A 20924-nucleotide genomic window follows, 5' to 3' on the forward strand; every position below is an offset into this window, starting at 1 on the left:
TTTGAGGAAACTCAGGACCGCCGGACGTAAAAAGAGTAGAAAATTGTTTATTACACTCCTTCACACACAAACATCGGCAAGGCAACACCCACAAAGTGTGCCATGAAAGTCCCGTCTACAGTCCTTAGGAGTTTGAAGGTGCAGGAGAACCAGGTATCTACCGTAAAGACCGGGTCCAGCTCAGAAATCTTAACGCGGTGCAACCAGATTAGGTTCCTTCCAGGAGAAACTGGACTCTGTGCATCCTGGTTCAACGCTGAGGTGGAACGGTCGGTGCTGCGAGGAGAGATGGATCGATGCGTTCCCTCCTCCTGGTCGTGGTGTTGAAGCCACCGGTGCAGGTCTCAGAAGAAGCTCTTCTTGGCTCCGGGTTCAAGAACTCCACACACTAAAGTAATTCAGTGCTTTAATGGACCAGTGGGAGGAGACGCGTCTTCACCCGCTGTGGATCGCAGTATGTCTGTTACCATGGAGATGCAAACCACCGTGCGACTGAGGAGAAAAACCAAGGTTGATCCTGTTTGGAGAGGCGGAGGTCCAGGGTCAGTCGTCGTCTTCGGACGATGAAGAGCGCATCGCCCCCCCGCTGTCGTCACGGTAACACCGGGCCAACAGGCGCAGCTGCTCCAGGGCCTCCTGGTAGTCGGCCAGCTCTGGACCCTGGGACAGGAAGCTGGAGGCGACTCGCCGGACGTCCAGAGCGGCGGCGGAGCGGTGCGTCTCCGAGAGCAAGTGCTCCAGGGCCGGAGAAGACTGCAGGGCGGTCAGGACTGCCACGGAGGAGGGCCCCGGGGCCGGGGCTGCAGGCAGAACCACGCTCGTCATCCGTCCGTCCCACCTTCTCCGAAGAGACCACACTGGACGGCACACTTACGTCCCGGATGAAGCTGGTTGCCCCAGGCGACAGGAGGGAAGATCTGAGGGAACGGCGACGTCAGCTTGCTGGGACTGGAGACCAGCTGCAGAGCCCTGAGGACCAGGAGAACAATGTGATGTAGACCGGTTTCATCTCAGACACGTTCCTGGGCAGGAACCTGAAGGTCCACCAGAGCCTGACAGGAGATATCAGATCCAAACCAACCGGCAGGCTTTCGGTTCTTTCCGGAAGTTGTCACAAATCCAGGTGAGTCCTGACCTACCAGGTACCTTCTAGAGGCTGGTGGAGGGACTTACAGCGGTGATGCGGGATAGAAGGATCCGATGTAGGAGGCCAGGACGTCCTCCCCGCGGCGGAGGCTGTGCAGGGGCGTGGGCGGCTGCGTCCCAGGAGGCAACGAGCTGTTGGAAGAGTCAAGGTTTCAGACAGGCGTTGAGAAGGACCGTCTTCATCCTGACCTCTGAGCGACCAGTGACGGAGTGGATTTACTGAAGGTTTTTCTCGCCACCACAAGGCGTGTTATTTTTCTTTTAAAGGAAATGCTTTTTCGGCTGCTGGACATTGTGGAATTGTCGCTCCTGAGTTTTAATGACTCCCCTTGGATAGAGGAACCTCAGCCCTCAGGTGCGACCAACCACCCCCATCTTCAGGGTGGACTAGAACCTCTGGCAGTTACCTGGTGAGCCTCCGGCCTTCGAAGCCCTTCAGGGTGACCCACTGGCCGTAGCATCGCCCGTCAGCCGCTTCTGGACAGGCTGAGAAGGGTCTCCAAGGAAGGGCGTCTGCACAGGAAGCCAAGGCGTCGGGCAGAGAGCCGCCGTGATTGGTGGGAAAAGGGACGGCGCCGTAAGCAGAAACCACCTGGAGGTAGAGGCAGACATCGGACGTTTCACCACCGGTCCGTCTCAACGCGCAGGAGGTCTGACCGTCGGCATGTTCGCTCGAAGGCCGTGGGGTCACCTTTCTGCCCGACACCGTCAGGGAGTCGGCCACCTGCCACATGGGGGCGCTGTTGGTCCTCAGCCTGTACGGCACGGTGAGCGCGTCCAGGGCCAGAGCCAGAACCGAGCTGGAGTGGTACCACAGCGAGGGCTGCCGAGGAGAACGTCAACAGTAAGAGAGCAGATCTTGTGGGACTTTAATCAGAAGTGAATGAATCAAACCGGCGGAATCGCTGGATCTTCTGAGCCAGGTTCTGATGACGCCCGGTGCAGGAACTGCTGAATCAGAACCAGGCCTTCAAGCTCACCGGGCTTTCCAGTCCATCCGATCACTTGTGAAGGTGAAGAGCAAAGACCTACGTCGTAGCGGAGGTAGGGAAGGTCCACCGGAGGTCCGGGTCGTCGGCCCAGTCCTCCGCGCAGCGTCAGCGGGCAGAAGAAGGAACTGTGTCGGGCCAGGTGGACCATCCCCAAGGTGCAGTTCAACAGCTGGTACAGGTCCTTCACTGGGTTCTGAAGATGATGGCCATGTTGAGATGTTACACAACGCTGTCCGACAAACACTAGATGCTCATCCACGGACTGCTGATCTTCTAGAAGGATCTACTGAGGAGACTCACAGAGGTTGCTTGACTGACAGGTGCCACTCCCCAGGTGAGGATGCCCCGCCCTCCGTAGGCGTCCTGGAGCAGCTCCGTGACCTTCGACCCCAGCCCGGCGAAGCCGTCCGTCAGGTCGCACAGGACCTGGAACCCCTGGGAGAAGACGCACCTGAGTAAAGTCCGCCTCGGTCAAGTCGTCCCTCGCAGACGAAGGCGAGCGGACCGACCTGCAGGTAGTCACACTCCTCCACAAAGAAGTGCAGCCGGTCCTCCAGGTCCTCCAGCACCGAGCCCCGCAGGAGCGCCTCCCCCTGGCCGAAGGCCTCCAGGCGGTGGGCCTCCCTGAAGCACAGGAGCAGAGCCACCACCGCAGGTCAGAACATCTCAGAACATCTGGCACGTGGCTTTTAATACTGATCATTCAGCCGCAGGGAGAAGAAGGTGGAAGGTTACCCGTCGTGGTTGTACTGGTGGATGACGGAGATGGTGCGAGGGTGCAGGTGGATCCTGAGAAAGTCGGACCAGACCTTCACGCTGCCCTCCAGGCGGTAGCTCCGCCGGACCCGGGCCAGCTGACGGTTCACAGACTCCACGGCTCCAGAACCTGCCGGAGAAAAACTCTTCAGGGTCACTTCGCAACCGAGGCCAGTTCGAACGCCGTGACGTCAAGGTATCTTCTCACGTTCATTAGAAGAAACATCTGACCGGACTTTGTGAAGAAACCTACTCTGATTCTCCCCCCGAGTGCGTGATCAGACCTGGATGAATTGAAAACCATGGGACGTGGACCTGTCCTGTCCTGAACGGACGCATCCACCTCGCCCGGTTCCTCTAGATGTGGAGAAGCAGCAGCTCTGCTCTGAGCTCCTCACCCTATCTCCAGGAGGAAACTCATTTTGGCCTCCTGTATCCATGAGCTGGTCCTTGAGATCAACTGCTAACTGGAGATCTTCATCCTTCTGACCACTGATCTCAGATCTCCTGACCCTGAAGAGCAGAGACCCCCATCCTGAGGCCTCCAAAGCAGATCTCAACACCCTGGTTGCACTCAGAAGTTCTGACCGTGAAGGTTGCAAATGGCAGCTCTGGTGGAGTCCGACCATCACTGGAGACCCTTCAACCAGAAATAAATCTGGTGTGCAGTGGATGAGAAGAAACCCAGGACGGGACCTCCACCCAGACGCTGGGTTGAAGGTGAGTCTCCACCCACCTGAACATGGAGGCTCTGAGTTGGAGGGAAAGTCCATCTCCGCCAGAATGTCCCCCTTCTGAGGAGACAGAGAGGAATCATCTTCACGGGGCCTGGAGGAGATCTGATGATCTCAGCCTCCATACTCACCTCCAGCCGGTCCAGGTCCTCCAGGAAGGGGTTCTTGGGCGGAGGACTTTCCCGGTGCGTCATCAAGTTCCCCTCCCTGCCAGAAGGAGCAGAGCAGGTCTCCATCAGACGCCGTCCCAGGTTCACAGGACTTATGAGAAGATGCCGTGCTCACCAGGTGACGGCGGCGGCGTCTCCGTCCGAGTCATACAGACTTCCTTCCTGTCGTAACGTCCGCAGACTTCCTGCGATAAGAGCACAGGTTCAGGCGAGGGCCGGGTCTCCTGGTCTCCCGCCGCCGTCAGTACCTTTCAGGTCCATGGCGATGAGGCGTGGCGTGTAGGTGGTGGCGCCCGCCGCCGTCTGGCCCTCACGAAACACGGCGTCGCTGTGGACCTCCCCCGGCGGAGCGTCGGCGTCGTACGGCAGGGACGCATCCTGGGGACACGGCGGTTACCGTGACAATGGATAACGAAAAGGTCAACAACAGGAGCTCACCCGGTGTGAGATGGTTAAGAGGGTTCAACAAGCAGATGTACTTTCTGAGGAGGTTTGGCATGTCGCCGAAGTCCACAGCAACTTCTACGGCTGTATTGTGGAGAGCATCCTAACCAGCTGCATCACCGTATGGCACGACAGCACCGCCTCGCTGGACTGCAAAGGCCTCTGCAGAGCATCGTCAGAGTCTGCAGGAGCGCTGACCTCCATGTGAAACTACTTCAGGACTGGTTTTACCCCCCTGCCATCAGAATCCTGCACAGCTGACAGGCCTCCATTACCATGTTTACCTCAGGACAATTCTGCTAGATGACTTCTATTAATACTTACTCAAATCTATTTTATTATCTATTATTTTTTGGGAGTATCTACGCTCATAACATGATTTTCCCGTAGTTGTATCGATGAAGGAGAACTATAAAGAAATGGTATCGTCGAGCTGTTGGTATCGCCCACCGCTGGACCTCCGGTCTGGGCGGCTTGTGTTTCCGGTCCGGTTCGTACACGGCGGAGATGACTCGGCGTTTCCGGTCCTCGGTGACAGCGGGTTCGCCGGGTGTTAATGTGGAACCAGAGGCGGAGAACATCGAGATTCTCCACCTCCGTGGTTCTCCGGAGCCAGCTTCTCCCAAAGTCTCCGCGGCTCTCCTGCACACGCACGGCTAGCTAGCATGTTAGCCTCGCCCCCTTCTCATCCCCTTCCTTCTCACCTGGAGGTTCCACCAGTGCGTCCCGACGAAGTTGGCGTAGTGGCCGAGCTGCAGCGTCACCACCTCCCGGCAGACGCTGGCCATCGCGGCGGGAACCGGCGGCTGCAGAGTCCCGTTAGACGCTTCCGACGCGGAGACGGCCGGGGGCCATGTTGGATGAGCAAAAACACCGAGCCGAGTCAGGTGACCCGCCCCTGCCTCCCGATTCGCGGAGGCGGAGCGAGCGGACGAATGCGATTGGGTGTTGGAAGTGACGTAACGAGGTAGGTTGGCTTCACCGCGCCGCGGCCCCACGTGCGCACCGCCACCCCCCCACGTGGTTGTCCCGGTGCAATTTGATTCGCTAAGAGAATGACAAATGGGGTGATTGCGCCCCCTAGCGGCACGGGGTGGAATTGCACCCCATAGCAGCGACCAGCAGAACTTCAGACTGGAATCATCTCTGAGGAGCTTTTATTCAGGAGACAAATACAAGCGTTTAAACGGTTTACAGGTTGTCGCTGATCATGGAGAAGTAGGGCTGAAACCAGCCGTCGAGGTCTCGGATCATCAGCTGCAGGGAGGTCATCGCCCCATCGGACGTGTCCTCCATCCACCTCTTCACGCCCTCGCCGGTGGTCTGGATGGAGTCCTTCATCTGCTCCATCGGTGACCCCACCATGTCAGTCAGGGTCGTAATCTTCCCCTGGATGTTGTCCTGAACCCGGGCCAGGTAGGGCTCCACGCGTGACCTCGCGTCCTCCATGTGATCGTAGGAGCGGGACTGGATCTCCTCCAGGTAGGTGCTGACTTGCCTGAGGGAGGACAGGGCTTGAGATGACGTGCACGGATAAGGAAACCTGCTGAAAGTCCACCAGAACCTCAGGAAGACATTTTTAACTGGAATTTTCATTAATGTAACGTGTGAATGAATTGTTTCGCGTATTTATAAAATATGTGAACGAGAGGATGAACGGTTGCACGTCACATCCCTGCAACGCTCTAAGCAGTGTAGAAGATGAGAAAATGAAGAGCGAGGTTGAAGATGGTCATCAGGAGATGTCCCCCAGAATCAGAGCTCCTACCTCCCCATCTCGGCGAGGTCCCTGCTCAGGCGCTTCTTCAGCTTGCGGCTGTAGGTGACCATCCGGGCTCGGACCTCCACCAGCGTCTGATCCACGATGGCCTGCAGCTCCTGGCTGTACTTGTCCACCTGCTGGCTGGTGTTCTTCAGGTGCTCCCGCAGTCTGTCGCCCAGCCAGCGGAGGTCCCTGGTCAGACGCCTGGTGGCCTCCTCGGCATACGGGACTCCGCCGGTCAACAGGTCCTCCTTATACCTGAGGAGCTCCGAAGACACCTCCTGGACCAGGCGGCTGCAGCAGGACGGAGGGAGAAGGTCAGAGCAGGTTCACTTCTCGGGTGTCTACACACTCTTAGGTCGGTTTGTGTGTGTGTGTGTGTGTGTGTGTCCTCACTGTGTGCTAAACCTGCAGTAAATTACTCCGAGTGGAGTAAAAGTATTTCTGGTAGAAGTAGGAGGACCTGATGGACCTCCTGGGTCCACCGGGAGAAGACGGGTCACTCACTCCAGTTCCGTGATGATCTCGGACCCGCTGATGTCCATCATCCTGTCCACCTTCAGGTTCACCCCCGACAGGGAGTCCTCCACGTAGGACAGCGTGTCGGCCCAGGCCTCGCTGACGTCCGACAGAGCGATGACCCTGGCCTGGCAGCCTGGAGGAGACGGAGGAGAAGAAGGAGGTCGGCTTGCTGGAGCCACCAGGTCTTCACCCGGAGGCTCCGGCCTGGAGGAGAACTCACCTGAGACCACCGCCAGCACCAGAACCGCTGCGAAGACCTTCATGATGATCAGCGGGTCACCTGGAAAGAGAGCATCTCAGCTGAGCTCCGTGTTTGGAGGACACTTTGAGGTCAACATGGGACACAGGGTTGGTTAAAGCGAAGAACATGCAGGAGCTCACCTCTGAGATCCAGAGCTGTGGACCTTCTGGACGTCCCTCAGTATTTATAGAGCTCAGGAGACATTGATCGGGTCCAATAAATACTGGTTGGATGGCCGCCGCGCGTCCGAAGGTCTCTCTGCACCCTCACCTTTTATGGCTTCGTGTTCCTGAAGCTCCACGCTTGAGGAGCACGAGGGCGGCGGCCCGAGACCCCGTGCCGGAGAAGAACCAGACCGGAGAACCCCCTTCCCGGCAGGGGTCTCAGGACCCGAGCCCGACCCGGTTCCTGCAGGTCCACCGCCGGTCCATCTGGCGCACGAGGAACGGCGTGATGACATCAGCTGGTCGCACGCCAGCGGATGACGGCGCCGCTCAGAGGTCGAAGGTCGAAGGTCGCCTGCTCCTCCAGGACACGTCGGAGCAGTCTGGAGGTCAGACGGTGGCTTTCAGACCCTGACCGAAATACGCCCAACTGACGTCACATGACCTCTGACTTCTGTCTCGCCACCTCATCAGAGGATCATATGGAGGTTCTCCAGGAGTCTGCAGAACCCCTGGAGGTCCTGGATGGATGGATGGATGGATGGATGGATGGATGGCTCCAGGTTCACGCTGGCAGTGGTCAGATCTTTCTCTACGTGGACCTTCAAATGCCGGGTCTCCTGGGAGAACCTGGACAGGCCCCATGTCCAGAGGAACAGACTGAAGATGTTCTCACCAGGTCAGAAGGACGACGAGAAGCAGCAGGACCTTCATCTCCGACTCTGCTGAACCACCTCGATGGTTTCTGAGATGAAACCAGGAGGTCCAACCTGTCTGGTCTGGAGGTTCTGACTCAGATCTTCATTAGGATGTGAGTCTGCGGGTTGAAGTCCAGCAGCCGAGCTGTCAGTGCTTCAACATCTCACACACTTCTCTAATCACACACTTGTGGTAGTTTCTCTGCAGGTTCTTCTCTACCGACGTACTTCCATGAGCAGGAGGAACGAGACCTTCAGCTTCATCAAACATGCGGATCAGAAATTCAGTATTTATTACAAATTCATCTGATCCAAAGGTGAGGGAGGTCCTGCTGCAGAGGAGCCTGGAGCTGAAGGTCCTGCTGGACGAGGACCAGACGCCTCTTCACCCTGAGGAGATGAGAAGAACTCTTGATGGTGATGGACCGAGAGACCCCGACTGAGATGAAAGCAACCAAGACCTCCAGGTCCAGCTCTCATTCACCTCAGAAAAGGTCCAGACCAGGACGGCCGCGGTGCCTTCAGGTTCCTCCTGTTTCCTGCTCGCCACATCCCACCAGGGAGCCACCTGAAGGCAGCAGGACCTCCGTCCTTCACCTTCAGAGATGTGACCCACCCCAACAACACACGACATGAAGCTGCAGGTGTTTGTAGGAAATGATATTGGAGGTTCGCAGGAAGTATTTACAGGAAACACATGGATGTGAGGAGGAGGAGGAGAAGAAGGAGGAGTTCTCCTGGCAGCAAATACAAAACAGGACATTCCAGCTGCAACCTAGAGACTTCACAGCAAAACAAGCAGGACCAAGATGAAGAGCAGAGGAGGAACCGTCTCCACCTCCGCTCGGGTTTCATTCATTGTATGTGGACACGAGCGGCTGGAGAACTGAGGACAAGATGATTGAGTCTGTTTGAGGTGGAAGTTCTTGTCTGCCCGTCCGTTCCCCGAGTCCACCGGCAGGCCGACCGGCCCCGGGGGGCTTCTAGCCGACGGTGACCCCGAAGCCACACTGGAACTTGTTCTTGTGGTGGTTGAGGAAGGAGCAGAGGACCAGCGAGAGCGGCAGCGGCAGAAGTTTCTTCTCCAGGGTGGCGCCGACCACCCAGTTACTGTCCACGGAACCTGCGGAACACGGAGAGCTTCGGTCCGGGTTTGCTGGGAGGACCAACGGAAGGGAAGGTGGACGTGAAACCTACCTTTAAACAGAAGGTTGGCTTTGGGGACGTCCAGCTGGTAGCCGAAGGAAACGCTGGTGTCCTGCATCCGGGAGCTGGCCTCGAACTCCACGCCCAACTGGAGCTGCAGGAGACACAGGAGGTCACACCGAACTCACAACCGAGGAGTCCAAGCCCACGTCCCGGCTGCTGGATTCTCCAGAAGGTGACCGGACCTCCTGGTGGACCCTGATTCGGAAGCCGCTCCCACCCAGACGGTCCCTCCAGGGTTCCAGAAGATGCTCTTCATCCATCTCATTCCAGATACCCGGCACTCGTTAAACAACTGTTGTAGACGGAGAAGATCTACCTGCTCGTTGGCCCTGTGGTAGTAGGAGGCGTGGGCGCCGGCCGAGCCCATGGTCACCGTGGCGATGTAGTTGGCGCCTGCGGGAGGAGGTCACGTGGTCAAGGCGGCTGAGCTTCCGCCGACCCGGACTCGCCGCCCCTCCAGAGCCTCACCTGTGTACCTGCCCACCAGCGACATGACGGCGCCCTCCTCCCCCGGCCGGCGGTGGTAGACAAGCTCCGCCCCCAAAGCCAGCGCCGCCGTCACGGACTGCAGGTAGTGGGTCACCAAGATCCCTGGAGGGGATACACGGTCTGCGTCAGAACCTTCCGGACCGCGGCGGCGGGATCAGCGGCGCCGGCCTACCGGAGCCGAGGAGCACGTCGGGGTTGCCCAGGGTGACGGTGGCGGTGAAGTCCTCGCCGCGGAACTCGGCGTCGGCCTGCCAGTGGACGAACTTCTGCTGCTGCGTCTGGAGACATTGAGACGTCCGGCGTCAGCGGCCTGGACCGGAGCGGGCCGGAGGTCGGCGGTGGGCGGAGCTTCACCTGGAAGGCCACTTTGGATCGTATCCGGTTGGTGAGCTGGTGGATCACCTGGGCGTTCAGGCTGCCGCTGTTGTCCAAGTCGCCCACCATGACCGGGAAGAACTGAGGGCGAGGGGAAACATCTCAGCCGCGGTTCAAACCGTCACGGAGAAGAGTCACGTGACCCACCTCGGCCGGGCCCGTCTGCTTGGCGCCCACGTAGGTGGCGCCGAACCGGTAGCTGGACTCGCCCAGCGTGCTCAGAAGAACCGTGTGGTTCACCTGGAAGGAGACAACCTGACAGTGAGGACGACCGGACGTTCAGACGGACCGGACCATCGGGTCCAAGGTACGGCGCCGACGTCACGCCGCCTTCACCAACCTGGAAGTGGTTGCTAAGGCCTTTGTTGACGACGAGCCGGACGCCTTCCATCTGCATGGGGAAAACCTCTGAGGAGGAGAGGAGGAGATGGAAGTCTGGTCTGATGTACTTGGATCAGAGGAGCAGCAGATCTGTCACTGGAGGATTTCAACCTAAATGCTCAAGATGCTGAGGAGGTGTGATGAAGGAGAGGAGTTCGCTCTGAAACTAAGGATCGAGATCTTCCAAAAACCCGGCCTGGTGCTCCACGCTCACAACTACAGGAGGTCTGCTTGACCTTGAGAGTCAGAAGGTCGGCGCCGATGTCTCCTCACCATCTGGGGAGAACTTACCTTTGCACTTGCGGTGACACTCGTCAAACGTTCCAGGATTGGGCAGAGGGTTCTCCGCCTCCTGGTGCTCTTCGGAGATCTTCCCTGCCGGCGGGAGGACCGTGGACACCGGGGGAATGCCGAAGCCCGGCGGCACCGTCAACCCGGGGGCGGGCGGCGGCGGGCTGGGGGAGCTGGCAGCCAGAACACTCCCCATTCTGAGGAGAAGAGGTCCAAGGGGACGGGGGTTCAGGACCAGCTGGTGGCTCCAACAACAAGGTGATGTTCTCCAAACAGGAAATGAAAGCCTTTGGCCTCATCAAGCAAACAGACGTGTTTAGGTGAAGGACACTAATCTACATCCCAGCGATCGGAAGATACCCCACTGCGCCCGTGGAGGTCATGACAGCGTGGCCGTGTAAAGCGTCTTTGTGTACCTTGCAAAGCGCTATACAAATCGTATGTATTATTATTATTATTAGACCACTTTTATGATTCCACGCAGATGACTTTTGGCGTATTTCATCGATACCATCAACACGGATCGTGTTTCCAATTAAAATAATGCAGTTAAAGTTAACCCTTAACAAATACTATTCATTTTATAACTTTAGTTAGCAAAATAAACACCAATGCCAAATATGTAATACTTGGACACTCAGACTACGCGCTGCGCTTCCGGTCACATGACGTCAATGGACGACTCAATTAGATGCTCCCGGGGGGGCGCTCAGCATTAAAACCCCAGTGCGTTGCCCTAAAAGGCTCGGAAGTGATACCTGCATTTTTTATCGCGTTTACTACGTTGTATCGATACTTTATAAGAGGAACCGATACCCAAATGAGTAGAGTCTTGGTCGATATATCGACACCACGGCATAGATACCCCCGTCACTATGAAGCGGCTGACCGGCGCGTCATAGGCGGTCAGCGGGGCCACACGGAGCCAAATGTCCCTTTAACCTTAAATTGAGTCGCCGCTCCTAAACTAAGAGTTCAGGGGAAAACAACCAACTGATCACATTGATCGATCGATGATCACAAAGCACCGTTCAGAGCCCGGACTGCAGAATGAATGCCGGGACTGCCCGGCAGTTAGCTAGCTAGCTCTAGCCCGAGCCTGAGCCCAGTAGCTCCCGGACCTCCCGCCCGCCCAAACCCGGAGCCAATCCGACAGATGCTCCCGGCGAGGAAGTGCCCATTAACCTGCCGACGATCCGGCGGATTAACGGAACGGGAGACTCACGTTGTAATTTCTCGGGGACGATCCAACCGGAAGCTGAAACCCAGCCGCACCAACGAAGAAGACAAGAGTGACGGCCGAAAGGACGTCCCGCCTTCCCGGCGAGCGCCTTCCCGATTGGTCAACGGATTGGCCAATGCGTTGATTGACACTGACATGGGCACTCTTTCTCGAACATGATTGGCTAACGGACAGTAAAGGGGGTGGGGCTTGTGGATCACAGCCTATCAGGACTTTGTTTACAACTTTGGCTTGAAAATCGATTTTCACCGTTTCATTTGGAAAATGATTGCCGATAAAGACCTGAAAGAACTATTGGGAGCAGTTTGATATCAGTACCGGTTCAAAATAGACTCATCCTATGGAGCGGGCATTGATTTTAGTGCAGCGGCTTTTATACGTCAGTATATCGATCAAGTCATGGAAATGTATTCCAATAATTTAAGTCGAATAATAATTCGACTTGAATGATTGTGTAAAGCTAAAACGACCCTCAAGGTCAGTCAGAACCTCCGGTCTAAAGGGTTACACAGCGTCCCCGTGTGTTCTCTGCTCGTCACAGCAGCTGTGCTGTCCTGTCAGGTGTAGCGGGTGAGCACAGGCGAGAAGCCTCCAGACCAGGTGCACATCATCTCAGAGGCCTTTCCGTTGAGGAGCCATCATAGCAGAGAACCCGAATTTATGATCATCATGGGGTTGTAAATAAACCTCCAGAGACCGGAGGAGTATCTACTGTAGGAGTCAAGGATGAGTCAGCAGCTGAATTTCATTTGAATTTATTGAATTTGGTAACACCTGCTTGTATTTCCACATTACAACAGCGGAGGGCAGAGCGAGAAGACGAGTCGCCGCTGCTACCAGGACCAACTCTGCGAGGAGCATCTTCTCCCAACCAGCGAGGATGAGGTTTGATGAGCCGGCGAGGATGAAGACAGGAGCCATCAGTGATGTAATGACTGCGATCGGGCCCACAAAAGCTGCAGACGAGGAACGGGTTCCTCCAGATGGTGGTCTGCAGACTGCAGGTCTGCAGGAGCTGGAGCTCCGACAGGTCCTGGTGAGTCGTGCTGCCTCTCCCGCCTGTGGCGATGGAGGGGAAATACGACTGCACCCGAAAGAGGTGAATTTACTGGAAGCCAATGGGGAATATCAGAATCCACTTTGTGTGGAGAGACGGGGTCGCGAGTTCAAATCTTTCTAATTGAAATCGAGGGGGGGTGCAAGTGAGTCTCCGTCGGTGCTGTCAATCAAATCAGAGAACCAGCACTTTTTTTTTTTTAACTCTTTTTAGGTAAACAGTTTGAATGTTAGCTGGGAGATGGAGGAGACGATGGAATGACACGGGGAGATGGAGGAGAGGAGGAGCCCAGCAGACTCAAACTCCATCCTGGAGGAGGAGGAGGAGGAGAGGTGGGGGAGGACAAAAAAAAACAAAAAACAAAGTTCCCTGACAAATGTAAACACCCATCCTGATACTGAAGACATCTGAAATCAGGTCTGAGGGACAAAAACTAAACATCTGGATCCGGCCAAGTGGAGCTCCAGCCTCCTCCTGAGGAAGAACGTCCTGGGACACGACTGACGTGATCTTCATCCTCCCCTCAGGCCAGCTGGAGCTCCACCACCCGGATCCGGACAGAGATCCTCTGCCACAGTTGCAAAAACAGCTTACGCCTTCTCTCTCTCACACTCACACACACTAAAGTCTCATACTCTCTCTCTCACACACACTCAAGTTCACACACCCATAACTACTGGTTTCATGTTCTTCTCCATCCACACAAGCAGTTTGACATTGACACAGCCACATCTCTCTCCATCTCTCTCACACACACACACACACACACACACACACACACACACACACACACACACACACACACACACACACACACACACACACACACACACACACACACACACACACACACACACACACACACACACACACAGTTGTGTTTTTGGTTTTGCTCCGATGTGACCAGAGCGGCCGATGGCTCCTCCTCTTCCTCGGCCCAAGAAGCAAAGTTCTTCTGTTTTTCTCTTGTAGATCGTAAACGACGAGCGTAAACAGTTCACCGTTTCCTTTCCTGGAGATTCCTAGCGGCTGGTGTAAAGAGCGCCCCCCTGTGGGGAGGCGGAGGAGCTGCCGAGTCCCCACGGATGCGATGCGGGGGGCCCTGCTGAGGGTCCTGGTCTGAGGTGGACCTCGGAGGAGCCGGGTCTCACAGGAGGCTTCAGGTGCTTCAGAGGAGCCGCTGGAGATGTCTGGAGAGAAGCCCCAGCTCAGAGCCCCCGCCCTCCACCCCCAGCCGGACTGCTTTAGGAAACTTCAAAAATAACTCTTAAAAAGCAAAAATACTCTTTTTTTTTTTTTTCTCATTTTTTCTTGTTTTTTTTTCTTCTTCTTCTTCTTCTCAGTGACGCTCTGGAAGGGAGGACGTGAAGTCACAGCTGCCTGTTCAAAGATGCTACAGTTCTGCTTTCAGAGACAGAAGCCCCCCTGCCGTCAGAGGGATGCCGTCCATCTGTGCCCGCAAACAAAAACACAGCCTCGGCCGCCGCTGGAGCCTGTCGGGCTCCTGCCGGGAGGAGCAGATTCTGCTCCCCGTCTTCAAGAGCTCTTTCTAACGCTCGGCGGCAGCGGCAGAGTCGGACAGCCGGCGGCGACGCGTTCACAGGTGTCGGTCGCCGCCGGGTGTCCGATTTTGAAACCAAAAAAAAAAAAAAAAAAAAAAAAAACCAGCAGGTTCCACGGTTCCGCAGGTGACGAACCGGAGAAGTGACGGGGAAAGCGAAGGAGGGGAAAGCCAGAGTGTTGTTTTGCACCAAAAAGACCCGGGAGGGCGCGGCCTTGGGGCCTTGGGGCCTTGGGGCCTTGGGGCCTGGGGCCGTCGGCCCGGTGTGTGTCTGCAGCCACCAGACGGCTCCTTCGGACCCCCAGGAGGCCACGGCCGGAGGGCCAGGATGCGACCTGGAATGAAAGCAGCCTGGAGACCTGGGGCGGGTCTGAGGCTCACGGCTTCACACCCCTAAAGAAACTACCCGGGGGTCGAGGGGGGGGTCGTGGGTGGGTAGATAAAGCTGCCCTTTTTATTGCGAATGTTCACACTGGGATGAAGCTTCACGTTCAGGATGTTTGTCCTCTGGATCTAAAATGACTGGAGGGGTTATTGTGCTCCTTCTCTGCTGCCTGACACCAGCCAGCAGGCTGTGAATGAGTGACTGCTCGGGGAGTGGAGGGGGGGGGGGGCGGTGAGTAAGGCACTTAAGTGGCAACAGCAGAGGAGGTGGACAGAACGGCGGCCGGCGTTCGGACATTAGATGTCGGCGCCGGAGGGGAACACGCTGCTCGGGTCCAGAGATGATCCGGCGTGGGCTTGAAACACACCGGGCCGAGGGAGGAAGGGGCGGATGAACCCCCGGGAGAGCCGGGCTTGATGCAAAACAACACGGCTTGATTTTCCGGCGGAGGGGAAATAGGGGAGGAGACGGAGGAGCCTCCGTCCAGAGGAGGGGCTCGGAGGACAGGTGAGAAGAGGGAGACGGTTGCCTGAAGCTCGAGTGCAAGCGTTGACGTCTGTGCAAAAGCCTGGTGTCCTCCGGTCCTGGAGAGAAGACGCTTCGGTTACCACGGTCCCGGTCGGCCGCTCCTCTGGTCCGCAGCCCACCGCAACCTTGACCCGCCTCACCTGCTTTAGGTGCTTTCCTGTGGTCCTGGTTTCTCCTCGCGGTCGCCCCCGTCTCCGCCGGCCGAGTGGAACTCTGCCACGTACAGGCTCTTGTCGATGCTGCTGGGGATGGGCTTGATGTCGGTCACCAGCTGGTCTTCGATGGCCTTCAGGTTGAAGCGGTCCTCAGAAGTGATCAGGTTGATGGCCAGGCCGAGGTGACCGAACCTCCCTGAGGAAATCCAGACGGGTCAGAGGTCGGTTCCGCGGCCCAGGATCCCAACCCGGAGGTTTCCTGACCCTTTCCTTGAAGATCAAGTCCGAATCGCTCTACGATGACCTACGCAAACCCAACCTTCCACCAGGAGCGAAGCACGTGGAGAAAGCTGTGAGGAAACACTGCCTTTTACCAGGCAGGAACCTCCGGCAGACGCCAGCTCCATGCGGACGACCTTCTGCCTCCACCGGTTGGGGTCGAGCAGGACAGGGATGGAAGGGAGGAGTGACATTTCAGTCCGCCTTTGCTGAACCTCAACGTTCTGACCCTTCCTGCCCTGAAGCTGCTTCACACTCCTTACCCAGAGTGTGAAGGTGGGGGACTTTAACAAGCAGCGCCGCCTTAGTTCTAGCAAATCCAACTACATTAGCTGCCCTTAACATCCAGGGAGGAGGTGGAGAGCATCTCCAGGGGCAGAAGAACGCACCTGATCTTCCAATACGATGGAGGTACGTCTCTGCATTCTTGGGGAAGTCGAAGTTAATGACCACGTTGACCGCCTGGATGTCGATACCCCGGGTGAACAGATCTGGGGGGGGTTCAGAAAAACACAAGGTCATCGGTGCTGCTGGTCCACCCAGAAGACATTCAGGGCCTTCTCTCCAGCCGCTCCGACTCACCGGTGCAGACCAGGTTTCTGCAGAGTCCGTTTCTGAAGTCGTGGAACACGCGGTTCCTGTATTCCTGGAAATCGACAAGAACATCATCTTCAAAAGAGGACACGTATCAGAAGGTGAGTGGGGCGGGTGGTCCCACCACCTCAGCCTGCACCTCCACCTCCAGCTCCGAGTTGAGAGCGGCAGACTCTGACCTGCATCATCTTGGCATGGATGTAGAAGCAGGAGTAGCCCAACTGGGTGATTTTTTTGGCCAGAAGTTCCACCCTCTGAGTGGAATTACAGAAGATGATGGACTGGTTGATCTGAAGCTGGAGGAGAAACGGCCAGACCTTCAGTGTCCGAAACACCGGGCCACAGCTTTTGGCCCATCAGTGGTCCTGTGGAGGCTTGGAGATACTCACCCTTGAGAAGAGCGTGTTGAGGCAGTGGACCTTCTGTCTCTCTGTGACATAGGCGTAATACTGAGTGATGCCCTTCAGAGTCAACTCCTCCATCAGGTTGATCTCGTAGGGTTTCTGGAGGTGCTTGGCCTGCAGGACACACAGAGAGAAGGAGTAGAAGACTAGCAGCAACGGGGCTTGGATGGGAAGTGTGTCATTTATAGGAGACACTGAAAAGAGCCTTCCGCGACTGGAGCTGGACCCAGATGACCGCATGTTCATGAGATGGTCTGTGAGTTTGTGATTCCAGGCCACTCACCATGAACTTCTGCACGCTGATGGGGAAGGTAGCAGAATAGAGCAGGATCTGTCGATTCTTGGCCAGGAAGCTGATGATGTCCTCGATGAGCACCACGAAGTCCTGAGACAGCAGCTTATCTGCCTGTGGGGAGACACGTTTCCACGGATGAGACCAAACATCTACAGGTGGAGCGACCCCGACGTCTCAAAGCCCCCGATGACATTTACCTCGTCCATCACCATCATCTGGACTCGATCCACCTTTGCGACGCCTTTCTTTATCAGGTCCAGGATCCTCCCGGGCGTGGCGATGACCACGTGAACTGGAACGGAACAGAAAGAACATCCGACAGCGTGAGGGAACCTTCACCGGAAGCAGAGGAACATCTGCCCGCACTGAAGACGACACACGAGACAGAATCGCAGAAGAACAAGCCGAGGGTCCGGTGGAGTCCTCACCGGTCTCATCCAGGCGCATGATGTCGTCTCTCAGGTTGGTTCCTCCGGTCGTGGCCATGACTTTGACTCCCCCGAGATGTTTGCTGATCTGGATGCAGATCTGGCTCACCTGCAGAGCCAGCTCACGGGTGGGCACCATGACCATGGCTGGGGACACGGTTTCAAACGTTAAACTGCAGCTATGTGACGGGAAGCTGAGCTCCTGACACTCCAGAGAAGTCACCGGATTTGGACTTCAGTGAAGGTTCAAGGAGGTAAGAGGCAGGAAGTCCTCACCCTGGATATGGTCCTTCTTCAGGTCGATCCTCTCCAGCATGGGAATGAGATAGGCGCCGCTCTTTCCTGTTCCGTTTTTTGCCCGAGCCAAGATGTCCCTTCCAGACAGGGCGATGGGGATGCTCTCCTCCTGGAAGGAGACACTTGAATATCAGGATGTCCTCACCCTACCAGGCGTCACACCGAGGTTTGGTTTACACTCATATGCGCTCACAAACCAACTGGCCAAAGACAGGTTCTGCTTCCCACCCAAATTTATCCCCGGACCCCCACCCGCCCTGGAGGCTACGACGTCAACAAACTGAAACGCAAGGACTTCTTCACGGTACCTGGATAGGAGATGGTTTCTCCCACCCCATCTCAAAAATGCCCATTAGGAGCTCTCGTTTGAGGCAATAATCTTCAAACTCGTTGCCCTTCGTGGCCGTCACGTCCTGGAAGACAAGCAGACGGTTAGATGCGGAGGAACCTCCGGACACCGAGAGCAGGACCCGGCTCAGACCTTGAGGTAAGATCCGACGGCGGCGTCCATGTTTAGAGGGGAGCTCGGCCACATTCGGATACACCGAGAAGACCGAGACCAGGTGACCTCAAAGTGGACGGTAAACCCCTCTATGGAGCTGTCCTGTCCTCTGAGCGGCCTCCACAGCAGGTCTGAACTCATACCCACGGTCCACTCACCGAGGTCTTGACCCTGTTGTCTTTGGGCGGGAGCTTCAGGCTCTTCTTCCAGTCATCTCCGAACTTAATGCCGCCGGCCTCTTGCAAAGCGCCGCCTCCTTTCGGGGGCCCCCCCAGGGCCTTCCCTTGCGTTGTGGGTCCCTGCTGGACTGGAGCGGGTTTATTCTGTCCTCTGAGCTGCCCGTTCTGCTTGTTCAGTCCCACCACCAGAGGGCCTACACTTTCTGTCCGCGCCATCGCCATTTTTCTTCTCCAAAGTAAGATTTTTTTTTTTTTAAGTCTTAGGATTTTCTCTTAAAAAAAAAAAAAAAGTCTCTTCAAAAGTTAAAAAAAAAAAAAGCATAAAGCATTAACAAACAATATTCTCTATTCTTCTCAGTCCGAAGCTTTGAGGACAGAAGTCAATTCATAGTATTTACATATACACAGGTACGTGCAGCTCGGTCCCCTTCAACAACAGAGTGACTGACGTACCAGCACAAACATCATATCTGTACACCTGCTCTTCAAAAGAAGAGAAATCTGCATGAATACACCTGCCCACAGTATAGAAAAATTATACGTGGACAAGCATCAAAGCGCTTCAAGTCCTGAAATAGAACAACTAAGGCAATCTCAACCCGGGGAAAACCTCTTCAAAGATTGAGTCTAGATTGAGCAGTATTCCCTGCTTACCCTTCAGTCCAGAAATGTTGCTCAATATCCCTGTCACTCTGAAGAACAAAATGTCCAACTTTATACAAATGTTTCCTCAAACTTAGAAAGTCTATACTGTTGTCCTGTTTTGCTGCACCGCGTGGGAAAATGCCACTTCCTCGTGTTAAAAAAGCAAACAGGAATCCTGAAGCATACGAGGGGTTTTCTCGTCCCGAGCCGAAGAGCCCCCTCGCCCCCTCGCTTGTAGTCCACAGTGTGTGTCCCTCCTGCTCCGGCCGCTCGACCTTCTCCCTGGACGCCGCAGGTCTACGGCTGGATGTGTTCGCTGCAGGAGCCCTGATCGACGTGCTTCCTCCTCGGTCCGCCGACACCTCAAACGTCTCACCTACAAACGGATCCAAAGAAGGGGTCAGGGCCAACTTGAGAGAAAGTCACCCGACGGGAGAATCGCGACGGTAACCGAACTAATCGGATAAATTAAAGCGTTTGCTGTTTCTATTTTAATTTGTAAACAGTCTCCGCTTTAAGACCATTTGCAGGGGGATGGCAGCAGAGCTACGAGATGCTAACTGCCCATCGGGGGGCAACCTGGGCCAAGGACACTTGGGCACGAGGGCAAACCTTGGGATTAGAGGGACGCTCGATCCATTGGCAGAGACCCGATTGCTCAATCAGGAAATGAAAATGTTTGCTAACAAAACATCCCGCAGGTGATGTCATGACTTCCTTGTCCATCAGAGCAAAAATGAAAACAACATTCAATCAATAATCTGTTCATCAGATTCACCATGAAGTTGCACTCAAACTTCCCAGCTTTACGAAACATAAAATGTTGAAACCTGCAGAGCATTAAGTAGTGTTTGCCATTTCAGAGAACGAAGGTCTCTCCTCATGGGGATTAGTCAGCTTCAAATAACGCATGGTGCACGGAAATCCGTGCGTGTCCACGAGAAGCAGCCACGGTGAACAAATACAGACGAGTCCTCCGTGACTCACGGTGAACACCTACTCAGTTATTGTTGGTATGTTCTGAAGACAGAATCGGTTTCAGCTTTCCTTCGATGAGACGTTTGGGGGCCAGGACACCTCAGGCTTAAGCAGTTAATTATGCAAGTGAGCTGTCCAGGTGTGACGCCCTCGGCAGGCCGATTAACCTCCCAAAGTGTTGAGATGTCAAAACAGCAGAGCCTCGGGGTCCCAAATCGATTTCATGCATCGATTATCGAGCAGCAAACAGATTTGTTTACCGTGCTTGCGCGTATGGGCTTGTACAATCAAATGCGATTTTCATGAACACAATTTTACTTTAATCCGCGGATTACGTTCAGCGAGGCGACGAAATAACAATTAATCGTAAAACTCCGAGGTTTTAAGTTTTCCAGGGCTTTTTCTTGCCCGGAGCCCAGCTGGACGTCAGCGAAGGCTTCAGAACAGCTAAATCCGAGTCAAAACAACAGATCGGTGTGAGCGCTAAGCTAGCTAACGTTAACCCCAAAGGCCGCTACGATCGATGCAGTCTAACCAACCCTGATTTCGCGACTTAATAGTCTTCGTGTGTTACAAATATTGACTTTAAAATTATTAACTCATACACAATTCTCGCGATGTCCGCTACATCACGGGCTATTAACGTTAGCTTGCGTAGCTCGATTAGCAAACCCGCTAGCTTCGAGGCTAGTTTAGCACAAATAAGTCCCGAAGCTAACGTTAGCTTTAAAGCTACAGTGCTCCGGACAAGTCGGCTGTTTTTCTCGGCTCCGGCGACGCCGGATACCCACCTTAGTTTTCTGACATTTTACGACGGATATACACTTCGCTCTTTACCGATGAGTCCCGTTTGGGGTTCGTTTTAATACGTGAATCTTTTACTTGAAATAAATCGCCTCTATTGTGTTTCTTCTTCCTTTAAATCAACATGGTCGCCTTCGTCTTCATCTCTTCCTCGACGTCCCTTTTCGCCTCGCCTTATCAGAGGTGAATCTGGCACACTAGCGCCACCTACCGGAC

General features: G+C 55.4%; 4 protein-coding genes across 6 annotated transcripts; all 4 read right to left on the bottom strand.

The window, feature by feature from the left end:
• Positions 1–29: 29 nt before the first annotated feature.
• Positions 30–5137, bottom strand: msto1 (misato mitochondrial distribution and morphology regulator 1). Of its 2 annotated transcripts, none has more exons than XM_086178296.1 (14): positions 4947–5137; positions 4047–4176; positions 3914–3983; positions 3760–3835; positions 3631–3688; positions 2874–3024; positions 2648–2762; positions 2439–2573; positions 2179–2331; positions 1838–1969; positions 1554–1738; positions 1174–1278; positions 875–969; positions 30–800 (listed from the first exon to the last, which is right to left on the bottom strand). In XM_086178296.1, the coding sequence occupies exons 1-14, from the start codon at positions 5028–5030 to the stop codon at positions 544–546; spliced, it is 1746 nt and encodes a 581-aa protein (XP_086034422.1). In that variant the 5' UTR covers positions 5031–5137; the 3' UTR covers positions 30–543. The 2 variants fall into 2 exon arrangements, with proteins under 2 accessions (XP_086034422.1, XP_086034421.1); XM_086178295.1 differs by having other exon boundaries at positions 4278–5127.
• Positions 5138–5382: 245 nt separating this feature from the next.
• On the bottom strand, positions 5383–7042 carry LOC147215986 (uncharacterized). 2 transcript variants are annotated; one of them, XM_086178303.1, is made up of 5 exons: positions 6908–7042; positions 6747–6806; positions 6512–6659; positions 6011–6298; positions 5383–5740 (listed from the first exon to the last, which is right to left on the bottom strand). In XM_086178303.1, exons 2-5 carry the CDS (start codon positions 6787–6789, stop codon positions 5434–5436), a joined length of 786 nt encoding a protein of 261 aa, XP_086034429.1. In that variant the 5' UTR covers positions 6790–6806; positions 6908–7042; the 3' UTR covers positions 5383–5433. The 2 variants fall into 2 exon arrangements, with proteins under 2 accessions (XP_086034429.1, XP_086034430.1); XM_086178304.1 differs by lacking the exon at positions 6908–7042 and having other exon boundaries at positions 6747–6862.
• Positions 7043–7899: 857 nt separating this feature from the next.
• LOC147215987 (mitochondrial import receptor subunit TOM40 homolog) lies at positions 7900–11685 on the bottom strand. Its single transcript, XM_086178302.1, has 10 exons — positions 11600–11685; positions 10375–10571; positions 10043–10110; positions 9850–9942; positions 9682–9783; positions 9500–9605; positions 9307–9429; positions 9155–9231; positions 8827–8929; positions 7900–8752 (listed from the first exon to the last, which is right to left on the bottom strand). Exons 2-10 carry the CDS (start codon positions 10568–10570, stop codon positions 8613–8615), a joined length of 1008 nt encoding a protein of 335 aa, XP_086034428.1. The 5' UTR covers position 10571; positions 11600–11685; the 3' UTR covers positions 7900–8612.
• A 671-nt stretch (positions 11686–12356) lies between these two features.
• Positions 12357–20879, bottom strand: LOC147215988 (putative ATP-dependent RNA helicase ddx6). Its single transcript, XM_086178310.1, has 13 exons — positions 20696–20879; positions 18261–19302; positions 17909–18013; positions 17580–17709; positions 17304–17450; positions 17073–17167; positions 16864–16986; positions 16566–16694; positions 16356–16472; positions 16165–16228; positions 15972–16073; positions 15289–15499; positions 12357–15204 (listed from the first exon to the last, which is right to left on the bottom strand). Exons 2-12 carry the CDS (start codon positions 18501–18503, stop codon positions 15294–15296), a joined length of 1461 nt encoding a protein of 486 aa, XP_086034436.1. The 5' UTR covers positions 18504–19302; positions 20696–20879; the 3' UTR covers positions 12357–15204; positions 15289–15293.
• Between the last annotated feature and the right edge of the window lie 45 nt (positions 20880–20924).

This window comes from Fistularia commersonii, chromosome 30 (assembly GCF_037954325.1).
Source record: "Fistularia commersonii isolate RoL2024-O1a breed Wild chromosome 30, RoL_Fcom_v1.0, whole genome shotgun sequence".
Lineage (NCBI taxonomy): Eukaryota > Metazoa > Chordata > Actinopteri > Syngnathiformes > Fistulariidae > Fistularia > Fistularia commersonii.

Excerpts from the sequence above, each read along its gene's own strand:
- msto1 (XM_086178296.1), bottom strand. The coding sequence starts at position 5,030 with ATGGCCAGCGTCTGCCGGGAGGTGGTGACGCTGCAGCTCGGCCACTAC. Across the intron at positions 3,984-4,046 it reads CATCGCCATGGACCTGAAAG|GAAGTCTGCGGACGTTACGA; the intron begins GTACTGACGGCG and ends CTCTTATCGCAG. Across the intron at positions 3,025-3,630 it reads CTCAGAGCCTCCATGTTCAG|GTTCTGGAGCCGTGGAGTCT; the intron begins GTGGGTGGAGAC and ends TTTCTCCGGCAG.
- LOC147215988 (XM_086178310.1), bottom strand. The coding sequence starts at position 18,503 with ATGGCGATGGCGCGGACAGAAAGTGTAGGCCCTCTGGTGGTGGGACTG. Across the intron at positions 18,014-18,260 it reads ACAACAGGGTCAAGACCTCG|GACGTGACGGCCACGAAGGG; the intron begins GTGAGTGGACCG and ends CTTGTCTTCCAG. Across the intron at positions 16,987-17,072 it reads AGATGATGGTGATGGACGAG|GCAGATAAGCTGCTGTCTCA; the intron begins GTAAATGTCATC and ends GTCTCCCCACAG.
- LOC147215987 (XM_086178302.1), bottom strand. The coding sequence starts at position 10,570 with ATGGGGAGTGTTCTGGCTGCCAGCTCCCCCAGCCCGCCGCCGCCCGCC. Across the intron at positions 9,943-10,042 it reads GCCTTAGCAACCACTTCCAG|GTGAACCACACGGTTCTTCT; the intron begins GTTGGTGAAGGC and ends GTCTCCTTCCAG. Across the intron at positions 8,753-8,826 it reads AGCCAACCTTCTGTTTAAAG|GTTCCGTGGACAGTAACTGG; the intron begins GTAGGTTTCACG and ends CGTGTTCCGCAG.
- LOC147215986 (XM_086178303.1), bottom strand. The coding sequence starts at position 6,789 with ATGAAGGTCTTCGCAGCGGTTCTGGTGCTGGCGGTGGTCTCAG. Across the intron at positions 6,299-6,511 it reads GAGATCATCACGGAACTGGA|CCGCCTGGTCCAGGAGGTGT; the intron begins GTGAGTGACCCG and ends GTCCTGCTGCAG. Across the intron at positions 5,741-6,010 it reads GACCTCGCCGAGATGGGGAG|GCAAGTCAGCACCTACCTGG; the intron begins GTAGGAGCTCTG and ends GTCCTCCCTCAG.